This window comes from Branchiostoma floridae, chromosome 5 (genome assembly GCF_000003815.2).
Source record: "Branchiostoma floridae strain S238N-H82 chromosome 5, Bfl_VNyyK, whole genome shotgun sequence".
Classification (NCBI taxonomy): domain Eukaryota; kingdom Metazoa; phylum Chordata; class Leptocardii; order Amphioxiformes; family Branchiostomatidae; genus Branchiostoma; species Branchiostoma floridae.
Window position 1 is genome coordinate 29,117,240 of NC_049983.1, and position 17,693 is coordinate 29,134,932.

The 17,693-nt window shown below is 42.1% G+C and overlaps 1 protein-coding gene across 1 annotated transcript; it reads left to right on the top strand.

The window, feature by feature from the left end:
* Nucleotides 1–4,066: 4,066 nt before the first annotated feature.
* On the top strand, nucleotides 4,067–16,964 carry LOC118416417 (armadillo repeat-containing protein 2-like). Its single transcript, XM_035821515.1, has 20 exons — nucleotides 4,067–4,314; nucleotides 4,682–4,754; nucleotides 5,883–5,977; nucleotides 6,138–6,208; nucleotides 6,926–7,127; nucleotides 7,586–7,785; nucleotides 8,251–8,426; nucleotides 9,015–9,117; nucleotides 9,597–9,769; nucleotides 10,205–10,255; nucleotides 10,674–10,819; nucleotides 11,277–11,376; nucleotides 12,329–12,469; nucleotides 12,938–13,015; nucleotides 13,333–13,429; nucleotides 13,839–13,961; nucleotides 14,378–14,491; nucleotides 14,972–15,104; nucleotides 15,616–15,776; nucleotides 16,503–16,964. The coding sequence occupies exons 1-20, from the start codon at nucleotides 4,097–4,099 to the stop codon at nucleotides 16,673–16,675; spliced, it is 2,628 nt and encodes an 875-aa protein (XP_035677408.1). The 5' UTR covers nucleotides 4,067–4,096; the 3' UTR covers nucleotides 16,676–16,964.
* The last annotated feature ends 729 nt before the right edge of the window (nucleotides 16,965–17,693 follow it).

Here is a 17,693-nt window from a genome sequence, read left to right on the forward strand (position 1 = left end):
GCCACTGATACACACACAGCTTCGAATTCAGGGAAAAGAATTTGAACTAACGTGTCAGATTCGTAATGCATTCCAGTTTCCCGACAATTTTGCCCATTCCGTCATTTTTGACCGACAAAATTGATGTCCAAAAAGCGTGGCATATTTAAAAGATCTCCCAAGTACAAGTCTGCGTTCTCACGCCCGCCGGCAGCTACAGAGGCGACCGGTCAACCCCGCCGTGGGATCGTCGTCACACGTCGGCTCCCCCCTCCCCACTACAGTTTTGGTTAGTCGTATCGTGCTTTGGTTAGTCGTATCGTGACGTTTTTGTTGTCATTTCCCCCCGATTAATAACCGTCAGTTATTGCCACCACAGAACCAAGAAAAAGTACAGAAGGTATTTGAATTGAAAATAGTCTCCGACAAGCTACTCGGACCCCATGAACTTGTAATGCGATAAGTAAAGGGGCGGGGCGCGCGCCGCGAAGCGGCGCAAATCTACTAGAAATCCAGGTACAAAATACTTAGTTTGTGGCGTTGTTTGGATAGAGTGGATTTATGAATATCAGAAGAACACAGTAGCCTCCAAGAATCATATATTTATGGGCTCCGAGCCATTCAATTCCCCTTTTTTTGCTAGGGGTAAGAGATCTGCCTCGCGATGAAAAACAGTAACGTTATCATAAGTATGGCGTGAAGACATTTCCAAACGGGAGCGCAGTGATTTATTGGCGTCTTTAATATTTTTCAAATTTCATAGGAGGGGGGAGGGCCTCGGAAAAATATTTTGACTTGGGGGGAGGGCCTAGGAAAAATTTTCTGACCTGGGGGGAGGGCCTAGGAAAAATTTTTTGACCCGACCCTCTGACGACCGGCCCTCCCCCCCCGCTAAATATCGACCAGTCCCTAAGCCATGGAACCCACCGACTCGTAGCCGCAGGTAAGAGTTCAGGTTTGTGTCCAGAACTTGTGCAAACGGCGTCGCATCTTTGGTCGCCAACGGGGGGTGGTTACCGAAAAGGAAAAACTTGAATCGAGATTTTGACATATCGACGAGAGAGGTAATGCAATTTTAATGAAACGTCGTTTGTTCGACTAGAATTCCTCTTAACCCTGAAATCCTGAGGTTGATGTTGACTTCCGGGGATCCTAAATGCTTGCCTAATTGATTTGTAGACGTTTCGGACAAAAATGTTTGACGTTTCCGTCGTCTGTTGTGTTGACCTGAGCTGGAGGCTTCCAAAATGGCAAACTGTTGCCATGGAAACGGCCCGGCCCCTGCCTTTTCCAGCCCGAAATCACGACGGGTGACTCCCTCGGTCGTGTTTTCAACATTCGTGCTTTCCGTGTGGCTCCTTTGTCAGAGGAAGTTTTATTGCTTTAGTGTTTATATTTAGTCAGACTCTGTAGTAACAAATATCATTTAGTAACGTTACGTGCTGTGAATGCATTGTAAATCCTGCATAAGTTTTGCAGCTAGAAAACAATAGTTTGATCATAAAGAATTCTAAAGAAATGTTGCATAATTCCACTCAAAAAAGAAAACATTAGGAAAGGACAACAAGGAGGTCATGTGAATCCCAGGGGTACTTAAAACAGCTGGGTAAATAAACTCAACAACACAGGTTGTAATTTACATGGAAGGAGTCTTGTGTAAAGTTACCTTATTCAAACTTCAGATTTATATTAACTGTTACATCTTAGATAATAAGCAGAAACATATAAAAGAGACATCTCTAATACACGAGTAAAACGATGGCTATTTTGGCAACAGGTAAATGTTTGCTTAATCTTTATATAGGCCAATTGACCTGAATTCAGTAAGCTCATGTATCTGTGTTTGCCTCTACTAGATTTCACAACAAAAGTTAGAAAAGAAAAATGTCAGTGTTCGCAACGCAGAACCATTTGAAAGTTGAAACTATCCGAGACTAGAGGACATCTTTGACTGCAGCTCGGCTTATTTTTAACAGATAAGGATAGTAAGTCAAATAAGGAAATAGGTATAATTTATAAACAATGTCCATGCATTTCCTTTCCAATCAGCACAACATTGTGGCCTGCTGGGGATTCCAGCCCAGGGCCTCCAGATTCCAAGTTGACAACCCAAATACCTTGCCACCTGTTTGATGTGACATATGCAGCATTACCACTGTGCACATCATTAAATGGGTTACACCCACTAAACTATACACAGACGAAGACATATACGTGTACCAGACCGTATAATGATGTTTTTCTGTGACTCCTAGTTAAAGATGTCCCAAATTGCTGTCTCTGCTATTAGCTCAGTATAGGTAACCACAACATGTCATTTATAATTATGCCACATATTTGCGATTTTGAACCAGTTTCACTCAGTGAAGACTGAAGAACTAATCTTCCATTGGTTGTAAAAGAGAAGACAAGTGCTATGTATAATTTTTACAGTTTCGTTGTTTAATTTCCCCAGATTTTTCTGATAGAAGACAGCTTAATGTCCCGTCCTAAGGACTGCTACCCTTTCCAGGCAGTAGAGGGTGTGTCAGTTAGCAACATAGCTGCGGGATTCAATCTCACAACCCCTTGGTCCAGAGACAGGGTCGCCAACCACTGGACTACGCTTGTAACTGAAAAATTGAATATTTTCAATATTGTAAAGTACAATTGTACAGCCATGGCTTTATAAATGACATGGTGGTGCTAAGTACCATACAAATGATAGAGGTCTTTGTTTATAATACTAATAGAGTTGTCCTTTCTCATTTTTTCTCTTGAGTATTATGAAGGATTTACCAGACAGGTGTAACAGGTTGTTTTGTAGAACTGCAGAGGTGGAAAATTAACCTCATTTTCTCCGTCTTAGCAACAGCCACTTGTCACATCAACTGTGTATCCGGTTTCCTTTGGAAAGCCGCTGGTTGCTAAACTCTTTGAGAAGCTACTTGTGAAGTGCCATAGTTATGTCACACGCGATTCACGGGAGTAGGTCATGGCATTGTTCAGTGCAGGCCAGGCTTTTTAGGGCAGACACTTGCCTTCATGTTTTGTACTCTGGATACTTGTTAATGTTAACTTTATTGATTTTTTGACAAAATCTTTGAGTACGGGCAGGTCAACAGGACTAGTCACTTCCTGGCTGATTTAAGCTAGCCAGTATAACTTACAAGTGTAGTCACTACAATGTACTCATGATCAATATATGAATTGTGTTGTGATATGAATGAATAAACCAACTACTACTAGTAACCAGACTTTTTATTGGGAATTTGTTTTTTCCTCTTACCTACTATGGACCATCAAACTAGAATATTGTGTAATATTCAATTTGTGATTTTTGGATCCATATCATTATCGGCATGAAGTCTTTTGTTCATCCCAGCTTTAAAAAATGCTCCTAAGCCTTTCTACCACATTTTGTGCCTGACATAGCAATTTGTGTCAAAACTAAATGTTGAATAAAGACCTTAAGAAGAAATTGTCAGAATGTCAAAGCCTGCCCGGTAACACCCTCCACAGTAACCGCTGGCTCAATCTTTTTACTTGCCAACCACATTTTTTGCCGGTGCACAGCACTGAAACGGGAGAAGTGGTTGTATGGATGCATGGATGGATGGATGGATGCATGGATCGGTCACTTTAACCAAATAGCCCTTCTATACGTGCTATTGCGTAATCGAGCCAGCGTGGCCGAGCGGTATACAGCACGGTACCTATCTTCCGTAGATCGTAGGTTCGAACCCCACTTGCTAAATTTTTTTCTTTCTTTGTTAGACAAATCTCATGTAGTGTTTTTTAAATAGAACTTAGAAGAAAGACCAATTCAGTAATTCGATGTTTAAAAACTCTTTTTTCGTGTGATTTTGTTTAACATCCAGGCTTTTTCCAAAATACGCACCGGCCAGCTTTTTTCAGAAGCTTTCTTGTTTAAAGACTTATAAACTGTAACATGGATTTAAGAAAAAAATATTAAGCCAGCGGTAACTATGGAGGATGGCACCCAGACTAATTCAACTTGCAGCTTAGGCAAAGCATTCATCCACTCATGATATTTGTTTCTTTCACAACAGGCGATAAGAACAAGACTTGTGGAAACAAATAGAAAACAGACTCATCTCAGCACATCCCTCCAGTCATGATGAGTGGGCGAAGACGCAGGAAGGACGACGAAAAGCCGTTCTACGCGGTTCCGCTCACCGACAAACCCACACCGTCACAGATCATCAACGAAGCACGCCAGTCCGTCCGTACGATACGCACCAACCGTCCGTTCACACCGCGGGAGGGAGAGAGGAGATTGTTCGGTACCGACAGCGGTCGGCCCAAGGAGGCACGGCCACCATCAGCTTTTAGGTAAGGTTCATGTCTCTATACAGGTATCATCAGCTCCAACCAAATGGACCAAGCTGACGGTCTGTAAAAAAAGTCTCACTCCAGGCCTGGTCTGCCTCGATTTTGAGCGTTGAAAATAGCATGGAAGCAACAATTCCCAGTAAAGCTTATTGACAAATGACAATTGCATATTTGTGATTCATAGATGTTTATTTAGGAAAGCACTTATTAAAGAAGCTGTTGACATTCATGTAAACTATAGTCTGTACAGAGTTTTAGGGATGGCATCCTCTGGAGTTCCAAATCTGTGGTAAAAGTGGAAATTTATTTAGCGTATGTCTTAAATATTGGATAGTTAAAGTTAAACCCTTTTTTCCTCTATTTCCAGCCTCGGATCTCGACATTTTGATGGTAGTGACTCCAGACCAACATCCTCAACTAAACTCTCTCCTTTAGACCATGTAAGTATTGAATGTGGTCTGTGGCCATTATTCAGCTTTGATACATTTCATTTTGATAATAAAATACAATTTATATATTTTTAGAACTGAGAATATAATGTCAAAGTTAAGATTTTGATAAGTCTCAATTAATTTCGTTAATTGTCAATTCAGTGCCCAATATAGGGGACTCGGCAAGTATATTGTATATTGTATATACACCTCTGACGACTGTACAGGAACAATTATATATCATTAGCACATTGAATTCTTTATCACAACTTCTTGTCAAAAGATTGTCTAATTGTCCATTCAAAATAGAACAAACAGGACAGACAAACGTAGTTGCTGTGCTAGTAGATTGGGTGGTGACGCTGATACACACATCTACAAATCGTTTACGGTAAAAACAGTATAAGATAAATTTGGTATAATCAATTTATTGACCCACCATGTTGCTGTGTCCTGAATGTGTCAGTGTTGATGAATGTTAGGCTATAATCTAGTGATGGATTACTCCATGTTGTTGGCAGGTGTTCTACCATTTTTCATTCAAAACGATTGTGATTCAAAAGCTTGAAGGGAACAAATTGACCTCTTCTTGTCTTACTCAATCCATCAGTTTGACAGATCAATGTAGTTATTCGCACATTTTTAACATAGTCTATTCTTCTCCCTGCTGTCTAACATTGTAACCAGTATGGTGCAGTACAATACTCAATCTTAGACAAGGTTAAGACCAGTTCTGTTTTTGGTTCATGAACTTTACCAAGGAGACTGATATTACACTGAGCTAAAAGTAAAGTCCAGGTGCCCTTTTCTCACTGCTTTTCTGGAAAGTAAACTAAGGTATGATATTCGGATAGTTGAGTTTTCTTTTACACAACCAGTAAGTATTATATTTTGATGCCTATCAGACGTCCTACTCAGAGCTTTTAACTGGAGTTCTGCATCTTGCCGCTATATGTTGCCGATGTATGTGGCGCTTTTGTGGCAAGAACACTATCCCAGAAATTTTTGTACCCCCCTCGTCATGATTCAAACTAGTAATTGGTGAAGAAGCCTCACTATCATATAGAATGTGTACAGTGTGATGTATGCTGCTTACTTGATGCTTCTGATTTTGTTTGTTTGATCGTTATTTTCCAGAAACCGAAGCCAGTTCCTGACGACGTGCTCCCGTTGGTCCCCAAGCCCCCAGCCATAGACCTGGCCAGGCCGCTGGCGGGCCGCTCTGTGGCTAGGCGCATGGTGAAGGCTGGGAGCCAGGATAACCTGGCCGACAGGGATCTGAGACAGGCTGTGTTAACAGATGGTAGGTGATGTTTACACCCAGAGACACACACATGTGCCCATGCACGCACGCACGCACACATGCGCACACACACACAGCTCTGTGGCTAGGCGCATGGTGAAGGCTGGGAGCCAGGACAACCTGGCCGACAGGGACTTGAGACAAGCGGTCTTAACAGATGGTAGGTTATGTTACTTTGCAAAAGCATCGAGATATGCAAGCGCACACACACACACATATACGCGCACACACATGCTTACACACAGCTCTGTGGCTAGGCGCATGGTGAAGGCTGGGAGCCAGGATAACCTGGCAGACAGGGACCTCAGGCAGGCAGTGTTAACAGATGGTAGGTTATGTTTACACACACAGTGATGCACACACACACACACACATACAGGCCCGTCCGCTAGCAAGCTTCACAAAAGCATTGAAACAGACAAATACACACCCAAAGACACATACGCGCACACAGACACACACAGACATACATGCACACGCACACAGCTCTGTGGCTAGGCGCATGATGAAGGCTGGGAGCCAGGATAACCTGGCAGACAGGGACCTCAGGCAGGCAGTGTTAACAGATGGTAGGTTATAATTTATGTTTGCACACACACATGTGCACCACACACACACACACACGCATGCACACACACATACAGACACACACACATACACACACACATACACACACACACACAGTCACACACACACACAGTAACACACACACAATCACACACACAGCCACACACACACACACATGCACACAAAATTGCAATTGATAATTTCTGCTGTCTGCTGCTTCATCTTATAAACCCTTTCCTTCATTTGCGGGTAATTTGGCATGTCGTCTGCTGGTATTTTGCACAACTTGATGCCTTTTATGTTTGTCCAGGAAAAGTTCCCAAACCCCCTGTGGAGAGAAGAGGTTCACTACCCCCCGCCCCCTCTCCTGTGGAGGGTGATGTACCGGGTAGGCGCGTACACAGCGGACCCAAGGAGCGAACCCCCGCCTCCTTCTACATCGAGCGGACGGAAGCGGAGGGGGCCGAGGCCCCGCCAAGGGTTCGCAGTGCAGGGAGCGCCAGAAGCAGGAGGTATGTGGGAATGTTTTAAATCATTAAAGTTCAGGGGTTTGTCTAGAAAAAATTGCAAGGGGAAAATCTGCAATGGAGTTGAGAGACCAAGTGGGGAATGGGATTGAAGTGGAGATCCCACTTCAATCCCATTCCAATGAATTAGATTAGATTATTTTATTATTATTAAAATTGCTCAGAATCAGAATTGTGTACTTGCCAGAGAAGCTGCTCCCCAGGGTAAGGCAGTGCATGGTCAGGGCCACAGGGCCCTTGTTCTCCTCTTTAAAGAAAGACCTACTGTCTTGTATATTAGACTTTTTTAAAGAAAAGCAGGAGAAGGAGATCAACCCGGAAAATATTCGAAGATAATAGAAGGCATCACAAATTCAAGATTGCTATTTGGCATATCTTATTATCTAGATGTCAAGCCTTCATCGACTAATAACATCCCAATGTTTGTGTTTTTCTTCTGTCAGGAGGGCAGGTGATGAGGAGGCGGGAGGAGACGGCAGGACGGGGAGGGAGAGCGGGTACCACTCCCAGCCATCCTCCGCAGAGAGGAAGGAGACGAGGTCGGGCAGCGGGGGTCGCCGTGACGACGAGACGCCAGAGGAAGCGCTGTTCTGGAACACCAGCGTCCTGCCGATTCTTACAGACATGGAGAGCCACTCAAAAGGTATGGGCCAGCTCAGTAAATATAGAATACAACATGGTGTATTCCGTATCACGCTAGTTACCAGCCCGATTGGCTATCGGGCAATCGGACCTGCGGGAGGACTGGGACCGAGGGTGATGTGGAACACACTGCATTGTATTTTATTTGTCATACCAACCTGAGAAAACACGTTTCCATGCAAAATGCACCAGAAGTTGGGAAAATTTGCTGCCCTCAGGCAAAATTACAACAACAGCAGTTCTAATGTTCGAATCAAGTATTCAAGATTTTAAATTCTTGGAAATGAGAAAAATTGTACAGCTTCTGACACTTTGCCCTTCCTCCCTGCCACAGACAAGAAGCACCGTACTCTCTGTGACCTGTGACTATTATCTTGTGTATCTTATTAATATTACCTGGATGTCTAACCAAAATTGGCTGATCTATGTGATAGAACACAACTGACATTTTCCTGCCTCTTCACAGACAAGAAGCACCGCACGCTGTGTGACCTGTGCGACCGGCTCTACACCACGTTAGACACAGCCGGGCTGCTGGGTCGGGCGGCCAAGCGGCGCTCCGCACTTCTCAAGACGCTCTACAAACTCATCGACATCGACGACCCCAGGATCATGCTAAAGCTGGCCAGACTTATCTTAGCAGTAAGTCTGTACCAATTGGTTTTTCAGTTACGGTTAGATGTACTGATATTTATTTGTTCTGCCAGTTCATTCTAGTCATGCTGAAGAAGAGTGGTGGATGTTACTTCAACATCTGGAAGTAATCTGTGCAGAAATTTAATTGCCTTTAGATATTGTTTACCTGGATGTACAAAAGTCCAGAAGGGAGTGATAGAACTTGAGCTTAGTTTGTCTTAAAATTTGTCGTTTCAACCCCAATACAAATGAAATGATGTAGTTTAACGGCTTCTGTACTACCTTATTTTGGAACACACAACATCAACTCACATAATTCCTAAGGGTACCATAATACTGCCACATAAAAAAAAAATTCATAGAGGCCTTCTCAAGATTGTCTTAAACACCTACACATCTGAAGTATGTTACATTCATTTTGTACATCCCTTTGAATCACTTTAGATTCGTTCATTTTTTCTCATGTGGCAGTATTATGGCACCTGGTGGAATTATGACAGTTGATGTTACATGTTGTGCCAAGAGAAGTATCTATTTGTCAGACATTGAGGCTTTGTGTATAAAAGGTTAACATATTTTTATACCACTTCACAGCTGAAGGTGTCTGGCAAGAACCTCACTAATGTCTGTAAGTTGGTCTTCAAGATCAGCAAAGAAGAGAAGAACGACAACCTGTTCTTAGAGTCCAATATTCTAGGTGAGTGTCTTATTTTGAAGACTTCTTTTTAAGAGATGGTTAGCAAACTTTACTTATCGTACCTTAGGATAGTATGTGTTGTCAAATGGTGGAGTGGTTAGGTTAGAGGACATAAGGCTGAGATGTCACAGGTTTGATTCCAGACTTTACACAGCTGATGTAAAAATGGGTACCTGACTTTGGTTTAGGAGGTAAAAGGCAGTGGAAGGAGAGGGATGGGCTCTGCCTTCCAATACTGTGTCCTAGACACAGTGGATAACAACCCACAACCCCTACAGCCTCAAAAAAGACTATGAGACTATCTGTACCTTTTCACAACTGCTGTGGTAACTGCCTTCATTTCCATGTTAGAACTTAGGTGTAGTGCAGATGGCCAACCGTTCCAATACTGTATCCTAAACACAGTGGATAACAACCCACTGCCACTATGACCACTGTTGTGGTAACTTCCTTCTTTTCCTATGATGTTACAACTGTAGGTTTACTGGTAAGCGTAGTCCAGACGGCCGACCCTAACCAATCATGCGAGGCGCTGGTGTACTGCTGCGGAGCGCTGAAGTTCCTTTCGGGGAACGCAGCGCTGATGAAGGAGCTGAGTGCGATGAACTGTACCGAGGCCCTCGGCAAACTGTTGTCTAGTGTTAACTCTACCGTAAGTATTGATGCCAAACTGCTGTCTAGCGTTAACTCTATGGTAAGTACTGAGCTGAGCGCAGTGAACTGTACCGAGGCCCTCGGCAAACTGTTGTCTAGTGTTAACTCTATGGTAAGTACGCCAAAAAGCAGTTACTCAAGCAACTTTTTGCCATATCTTATTACCTAGATGTCTAACCTTCAGTGACATATCTACGGTAAGTACTAGTGATGCAATGTTGATGCAATTGATATTTACTGGACAGGTGCAGTTGCCTATTATAAGTTGAAAAGAATGTCTATGTCTTACATAATCCCTTGAACAAACTAAATATGATGAAGGTAAAAAAAAACATCATTGCGTACACATGTTCTGTGGATAAGGCATACACTGACGGATTATTTCCCTTTATTTTGACTGATTGTAATCTTATTCACTTTTTCCCCTCTACAGAATGCAGATTCCTCCAGACCGAATGACCAGGCAGGGCACTTGTTAGTACAGGTGAGACACATCATTTTGAATCAGTAAATTAAAACCTTTTTATCTACAATTCAGGGTCCGACTTTCTTGTTGAGTCGTGGCAAGTGATATAGGCGCCATTAGTGTAGTGGGATCCGGGGGCATCCATGGTGCAGAGTTTGGGAAAATTTTAAGTTAAAATGGCGCATGCTAAGTTATCCTGAAGGCCAAAATTACTGTCAGAGGTGTCACAGTAAAAGACTGTGACCACAAATGACCTAATGGTATCCCTGGACAATCAGAATTTCATGCTTGTCAGAGGATCTGCTCCCCAGTGTAAGGGCTTTCAATTTCTTGATATTATAAGAAAAGCGTCCAAATGACACCATGACGCATGCCTGGCTAAAAGCCTGGTTGCATTTTTCATCAAACCTAAGAAAACTTATCTTTCCCCCACAAGGTCACAGCGGTGCTGCGAAACATGGCAGACAGTTCCGGAAACCGTGACAAGTTTCTGACACAGGGTGTGGTCAGGGAGCTCCTCTCTGTGATTGGCTGTTACTATGGAGACAGTGACCTCATGCTGAACTGCTCCAGAATACACAGGTACGGTCAAGGTCAACAGGTGTGTACTGGGATAGGTGTGAAATTCAACTGTAAGGAATTACACAGTCAAAGTCAAAATTGTCCAAGAAGAATGCAGAGAACTGATAAAATATGGTGGTCACTATGAATATACTAAGTAGTGTCAGTGGGAAAATTGTCTATATAGTACGGGACTGCCAAAAGGTGGTCACATTGGCCAGGGGGTCCTTATGTAGAGGTGGTCACTTGTGCAGGTTTGATAATACTTATAAAGTCTGGTGTGTCTAAGTGAATGCCTTGTGACTTTTACCTACGAATTCTTACTTTCTACAAGGTGACTTAAAAGGTGGTTGTTTATTAGGCAGCATTTGTTTTTTTAACAGGATAGGTGGAAGGTTTATTTATCGTAATTTTTTGTAGTTTGTTTGTAGCAGTAGAACCTTAGTTTGAATGTCGTTTATACCTTTGACCTTCACAGTAAGCTGACCTTGAGCACAGACTGCTGCGTGGTGATGTCACAGGACAAGACATGCTTCAAGAACTACCTCAGACTGCTCCAGAAGTACCAGAAGAAGGAGGTAAGGAACAACTTCTAAAGGGCTGTCCTGAAACTTGTTAAGCTGCCAAAACATGTACCTGATATATCCGGCATACAGATATATGCCTTGTGTGCTGTGCCCGGTTATTACTGGAATTGGGTATTCCCACCCAAGTTAAAAGCATTGTGCGAGTATAACCCGCGAAACCCAGAAGTTAGGGGCATCGGCCTTGTCCAAGGGTTTCTTTTCAGAGGTTAGTGGTCAAATCCTGGTACTGAAAGCATTTTTTTGGGCTGTAACTCTGGCAGCTTGAGGGTTAAGAAAATATCTTGCTTGAGCAAAGCTTTAGAAGGAATTTTTCAACCCATCATGTTAACAACACAGAAGTTTTGTTACACCATTTGTAATATGACTCATAAATTTGTTACCTAAAGACGTGACAATGCACATGAATAGTTTGACAGTAATGATTGATAATTTGCCAAGGTATGTCTATTCAGATTTGGCATAGGTGAATACCTCTGAAGTAGATAGGTTCAACTGTCTATTGTGTGATTTGCATTGTATATGCTTATTGCAAGGCCATCAGAATTCCAATACAAAGTACCAAGAAGATTATTTCTGTGCCAAATCTTAAAATCTTGTTTTTCTTCATGCTTCCTGAACCATAGAGAGCAAAGGTATATTAATTTCTATTTTCTCCTACAGACTTGTCTCAGTTCAAAGAAGGATATATTGTTTTCCTTGCTGTTACATCTATCTATTTAAGAAGCTTCAGAGTTTTTTTGTATAAGCTTTAGGCTGAGGTTAATTGTGAACTGATGTGTATGTCTGTTGTATTTACATTAGGCATCAGATATAATTATGCTGGTTCATCTTGATCCGCCAGCATGTAGTTGCGGCTATTTCTTGTCATTTCCAAGGGGATGGCATGATTGTGTTTTTCTAGATCGTTGTGTTTATTGTTTGTGTTTGTTCTCGTTGCCGACAGGACCTCGTAGTGCGGGTATTGTTCATCCTGGGGAATCTCTCGGCAAAGTCTGAGGACGCTCGCCTCGCACTGTTCCACCAACATGGCTGCATGGAGACGCTACTGGGCGTGCTCAGGACCTTCCTGGACTTGGACATAAAGGTGAGTCAGGCTGGCGGAGTTCACCTTTATCTGTGGGGTAACTTATATCCGTTGTTTTCAAAAGGTGAGTCAGGCTAGTGGAGGTAATGCTAGTTAACCTTTATCCACGGGGTAACCTATATCTGTTGTTTTCAAAAGGTGAGTCAGGCTGGAAGTTAACGCTAGTTTACTCTTTTCCGCGCGCTAACCTATATCCGTTGTTTCTAAAAAGAAAGTAGTTACAAATTGTCCAAATAACAGACATTGGTTTCAAACTGCAATATTTTCAAAATCTGTATCACATGTTATCTTCTATTCGTAGAATATTGATCAACTGATCATTTCAGCACAGAATGCAAGAAAGTTGTTCATTCACCCCTTTCAACAATGTTTTAATAGGTGGAAAGGATAGTTTCTTGCATCTCAAGTCTCTACTTACATTCTCTAACTAAGACTTGAAGATGACTTGAAGACATTTTCTCCTTCCAGGCTGCAAGTGAAGACGGCAAAGTTGTGGACGGAGAGGGTAAAACTGGACCGAGTAAAACTGAAGATGTCATGATTAAGGTGAGCTTTTGGTTTCTTCCAATATTGCTCAAGGAATACAGTGTCAATACTTTATGACTGAGGTCCCTTTTTCATATTCTCTTTGGATATGCATCTTGTACTCTTCAGTATAAGCCTGGTGTGTTCTGCCATGAAACAGTTTACCGGGTATGTAAAACAAACAAACAAACAAGTTACTTATCCCTAACCTTTCCCCTGTTTTATCCTGTCATCAGTTGATCAGAGTGATTGCTAGCATGTCCTGGTGTGTTATGCAGTGAAACAGTTTACTGGGTATGTAACAAACAAACAAACAAGCCTGTTTCTCCCGTCCCCAGCTGATCAGAGTGATAGCTAACATGTCCATCCACCCCGACGTGGGCGCGGCCATCGCTGAGAACAACAAACTGGTCGACCTTCTGCTGCAGATACTAGGTGTGTGACCTTGAACAGTTACGCTGTCTTAAATCTAAGAGTCACTCTGTGTTTGTAATTTCACTTATTTTTCGTGGGAAGCGAAAGTGTTTATTCATGCCCTATTTTATACAGATCCAAAATAGATCATGGACAAAGATCATTAGGACGTGACTGTACATTATCAAGCATTAAGCAAACCATTACCTCAAACCTTATCTCCTCCAGTAACTTTGAAAAGTTGGATAAAAATGTTTTTTAAGTTTCCTGTATGTGCTTCTGCTGTATGATGATTGTTCTATCTAGACAGCAAGATTTAGAAGAAGAGACAGATAAGAAATCTGCTTTTAAAGTGCTGTTTGTAGCAATATGCTAAGTTCTGAAAGAAGAAAAGGAAAGAAACATGCCTTCTCTTTTTCTTACTTGACAGGAAATAAGAGCATTGCTCGATGTGAGGAGCTGGTGCTGAATGTTGTCGCCACCATCAACAACCTGTCCTACTACCCATCCAAGAACAGCGCCATCGAGCAGAAACAAGTACAGATCGCTGAGAGTAAGGAAAACATATTGTGTTAACTTTCTTTAACTGGTATTTCTTCATTCATTGCATTTTGTTGTATTTTTACAAAAAAAAGAAGCTACCTGTGCTATGATGTATTTCCCAGTGGTAATTGTTTTCCAATAGGAGTGCATTAGTACCGCAGTTTAGCTACTGTAAGTTCAGTTATATTCTTGAGAGTTTAAATTCTGCTATATTTCTGGAAACCTTCTCTTCGCAAACTCGTCTCCCTGTAAACTTTTTTTTACCCTACTAGTACATGTATTTTGTTAACGCATTTTTCTCCCCAGAATTTACAAGATCTATAATGGTTTATTTAGAACTAAGACTATTTCAGGTAACAATGTTGTTGTGTTTCCTTGAATCTTGAGGGATGGAAAATGAAAATAAAGCCGTTGCCTTGGTTACAGGGATGTTGAGCATGCTCATGGCTGACAACATGGAGGGGATCGTGGAGGCGTCGCGCGTCTACGGGAACCTCACAAGGTCAGCCGAGGTCAGGGACTACCTGGGCAGGAAGAAAGGTGAGTGTACGGGGAGGGGGGCGACCTTGAGGGAAGGAGGTTGACCTTGTGTGTTGGAGAGTTTACCCAGGGCTGTCGACAGGACCCATCCCTCTGTCCCGGCACAGAAACTTGCTTGTTGGCACAGACGTTATTTCTGTCAAAAAAAATATCAACTACATGACTTGGAATTGATGGAAGTACGCTTACAATTTAGATGACAAATTTGATAAGGGAAACTAACAACATTAACTCCCAAACAACCTCATATGTTTTAACCACACCAAACCCCAAGAAAATTTGAATTTTTTAAAGTTGACAACTTTAATAAAGTTGATGTAAAAATGTATTACTAAAGAAGACTAGAAAAAAAGTAATCTACAGGCAGCCCTCAGTGGCTCAGAACACTCCTTGGCCAGCTAAACTCCTTATGCCACTGGCAGATCTGCCTGGAGATGAAAAATAAAGCACAACTAACAAGCCCTTGTCTTTGCTGTCCAGTGGACGCCATCATGGTGACCTTGCTGGACTCCGGCAGTCGGGAGGTCGTCTTCACGTCCTGCGGAGTTCTCATCAACCTCATGGTGGACGAGAAGCGGAGACCGACTCTCAAGGAGGAGGGAGGGGTCAAGAAGTAAGATGTTTTCTTTTATTACTAGTATACTGGAGAGTTTATACCACAAGTTGTAATGCTAGTTCACCTTTATCTGTGTGGTAACCTATACCCGTTGTTTTTAGGAACATATTTTAAAACGGGGTATTTAGGGATATGAAGTTGACGTCAAACAGCAATATCTTTTTTCATATTTAGACATTGAATATTTTGCAATTTGAAACCAAAAATGCTTTTAAAAACAACAGATATACGTTACCCTACGGATAAAGGTGAACTAGCAGTACACTTTCTTGATGGTTCTTTTGATTTTTTTGTTGTCATGATTCTAACAGGTGTCTGTTGCTGCAGTAATAACTGGCAACTGCAAGGGGGCATTGCAGACATGTACCCAGAAATCTAACCCCTTTATAATAGGCTTATCCTGACTGTCTGTTATGATTAGCAGTTGTTTTGGGAGGACAACCTAGGAGCTGGCCACTTTGGTTTGCCAGAGATTGTTTATTCATTGTTGTTTGTTTTTGTTGTTTAGGTTGGTTGATGTCCTGCGTGATTTCGGCCGTACGGATTGGGAGCTAGCGTCCATGGTGTGCCAGACGCTGTGGAACTACAGTGAGAAAATCACCTCCTCAATCGACTGCTTTGGAGAGGAGGAGACCAACCAGCTGATCGAACTGCTGCTAGAGTTCCTCGGTGAGGACACAAATTATGCTTTTTCTGATGAAACTGATAACAAGCATTTGTATACAAATAACTTATTATTCCCAAGTCTTGCATGTCTAACTCCGGGCATTTTTATGAAGAGATCTCTCTCCTTTTTATTGTATCAAAATTGGCCTGCAGGTGTTCTTACCTTATAAATGTGACTTATCCTCCTATAGTTGTTTAGCCATAGCCAATGCTGAAGGCCAGCTATAGCCGATGATGAATCAGATGTAAATTAGGATTCTGCCATGGTCAATACTTGCCAACAAAGGCCATATGTATCCTCATAATCTTGTCTCTCACATCATCTTTGCTGAATGTATTTTTTTGTCGGTGTGTTGCAGGGAAAGATGTTACAGTAGTGCTGAGCGTACCTGAAGATTTTACTTTCTATCCTTCCTTGAAATGTTTGGTTGACAGAAATTGTCTCAACTCCTAAATTTTGTTCTATAATGTAGAAAAACCTTCCATTCTTCATGTCCTGTTTGTGTTGCAGAGGAATATTAATGGTGCAACCTGGCTTTTGACTCAGGTTGCCGCCTAAGTGATCTGGTTGAAAAAAAGTATTACAAGCACAGAGTTTGTCTTTGCTGATGCCTTTCTTTCTTATTGCATGTTGCAGTGAAGATTTTACTTCCAATCCTTAACTGAAATGTAGAAAAAGCTTAGTAATAAGTTCTTTATGTCCTGACATGTCCTGTTTTTGTGTTGCAGAGGAGGACGTAGTACTGGGTGTCCCAGAGGCATCAGACTGGGACAGGGAGATGAGAGAGTACATGCAGTCTGTGTGGAGGGGCCGGTTCTGTCCTGTCGCAACACAGCTGCTCGACAGGGTCGATTCGCATCACACTGACCTGGAACCGCTGGAGCCGCCAAGTGACAGCTGATGTATATGCCCCCTCCCCAACAATGACCTTGAAGATGCCTAGCGATGACCTTGACCCTTTATGAGCTACCCAGCTGTTTGACATGTTGGACTCCACATTGACCTTGGACTGCTTGAGCTGCCTAGCGACAGCTGATGTATCTGCCTTCACCAACAATGACCTTGAACCTTTGGAGATGACCTTGACCCTCTACAGGCCACCCAGCTGTTTGACAAGGTCGATTCACACTGACCTTGAACCTCTGTATCCGCCAATTAAAAGCAAGGGACAGCAGATCTCTCTGCTCCCTCACACCAAATAAACAAACAAACAAACAAACCGATCTGAACCTATGGAGCCTTCAAGTGACTGCTGATGTCTCCAACCTTGAGTATCTGAAGCAAAACCAGCAACACTAGTGAAAGCTGATGCCCTTGGCCTTGCAACAAGGAAATGTGGCAAAATAGTGGTCTTTACTGTAACTGCCCAATGATAACCTAGCTGCTTTGATGTGTCTTGAATTGTTGAGGCAAAGGGTTGAAGGAACTTTGAAATATGTCAGTCCAGCAGTGTTTACATTGTATTCTTTTTACTGGAAGTTTCTGTGCATGACATTTCAAATTAACATATGCTGCATTTTCTAAATAATATACATGTTAGTGAAGGGTTGTAGCACAGAATTGTTCTATTTTGCTTGTATGGTACATAAAACAGCCCAGATGCAGAATGTTGCACAGCTTTGCACAATGGCAATCTTTTTTTTTACTGCTGCAATGTTTTCTAGAGATTTGCAAAAGCAATATATTTTTTCTGCAATTCCTGCACTCTAATTGTCATTTAATAGTTGACCAAAAGGTTATGATCTTTGATTACTGTACATTCGTGTACCCTGGAAAGAAAGTGGAATTACATGTCCTTTGTGAAACCAGGGAAAACCTGTATTTTGCACAAACATTTGACAATGTGTAAAATTTGTTTTGTGGATATTGGCCAGTTTTATTTCGCAGAGCCCAAATGATTTCAAAATGTTAGAGGGTTA

Bases quoted from the DNA above. Each gene is read 5' to 3' on its own strand.
- LOC118416417 (XM_035821515.1), top strand. From the start codon at position 4,097: ATGATGAGTGGGCGAAGACGCAGGAAGGACGACGAAAAGCCGTTCTAC. The intron at 5,978-6,137 runs GCGCATGGTGAA...CTCTGTGGCTAG, and splicing joins GCGGGCCGCTCTGTGGCTAG to GCGCATGGTGAAGGCTGGGA. The intron at 6,209-6,925 runs GTAGGTTATGTT...ATGTTTGTCCAG, and splicing joins ACAAGCGGTCTTAACAGATG to GAAAAGTTCCCAAACCCCCT.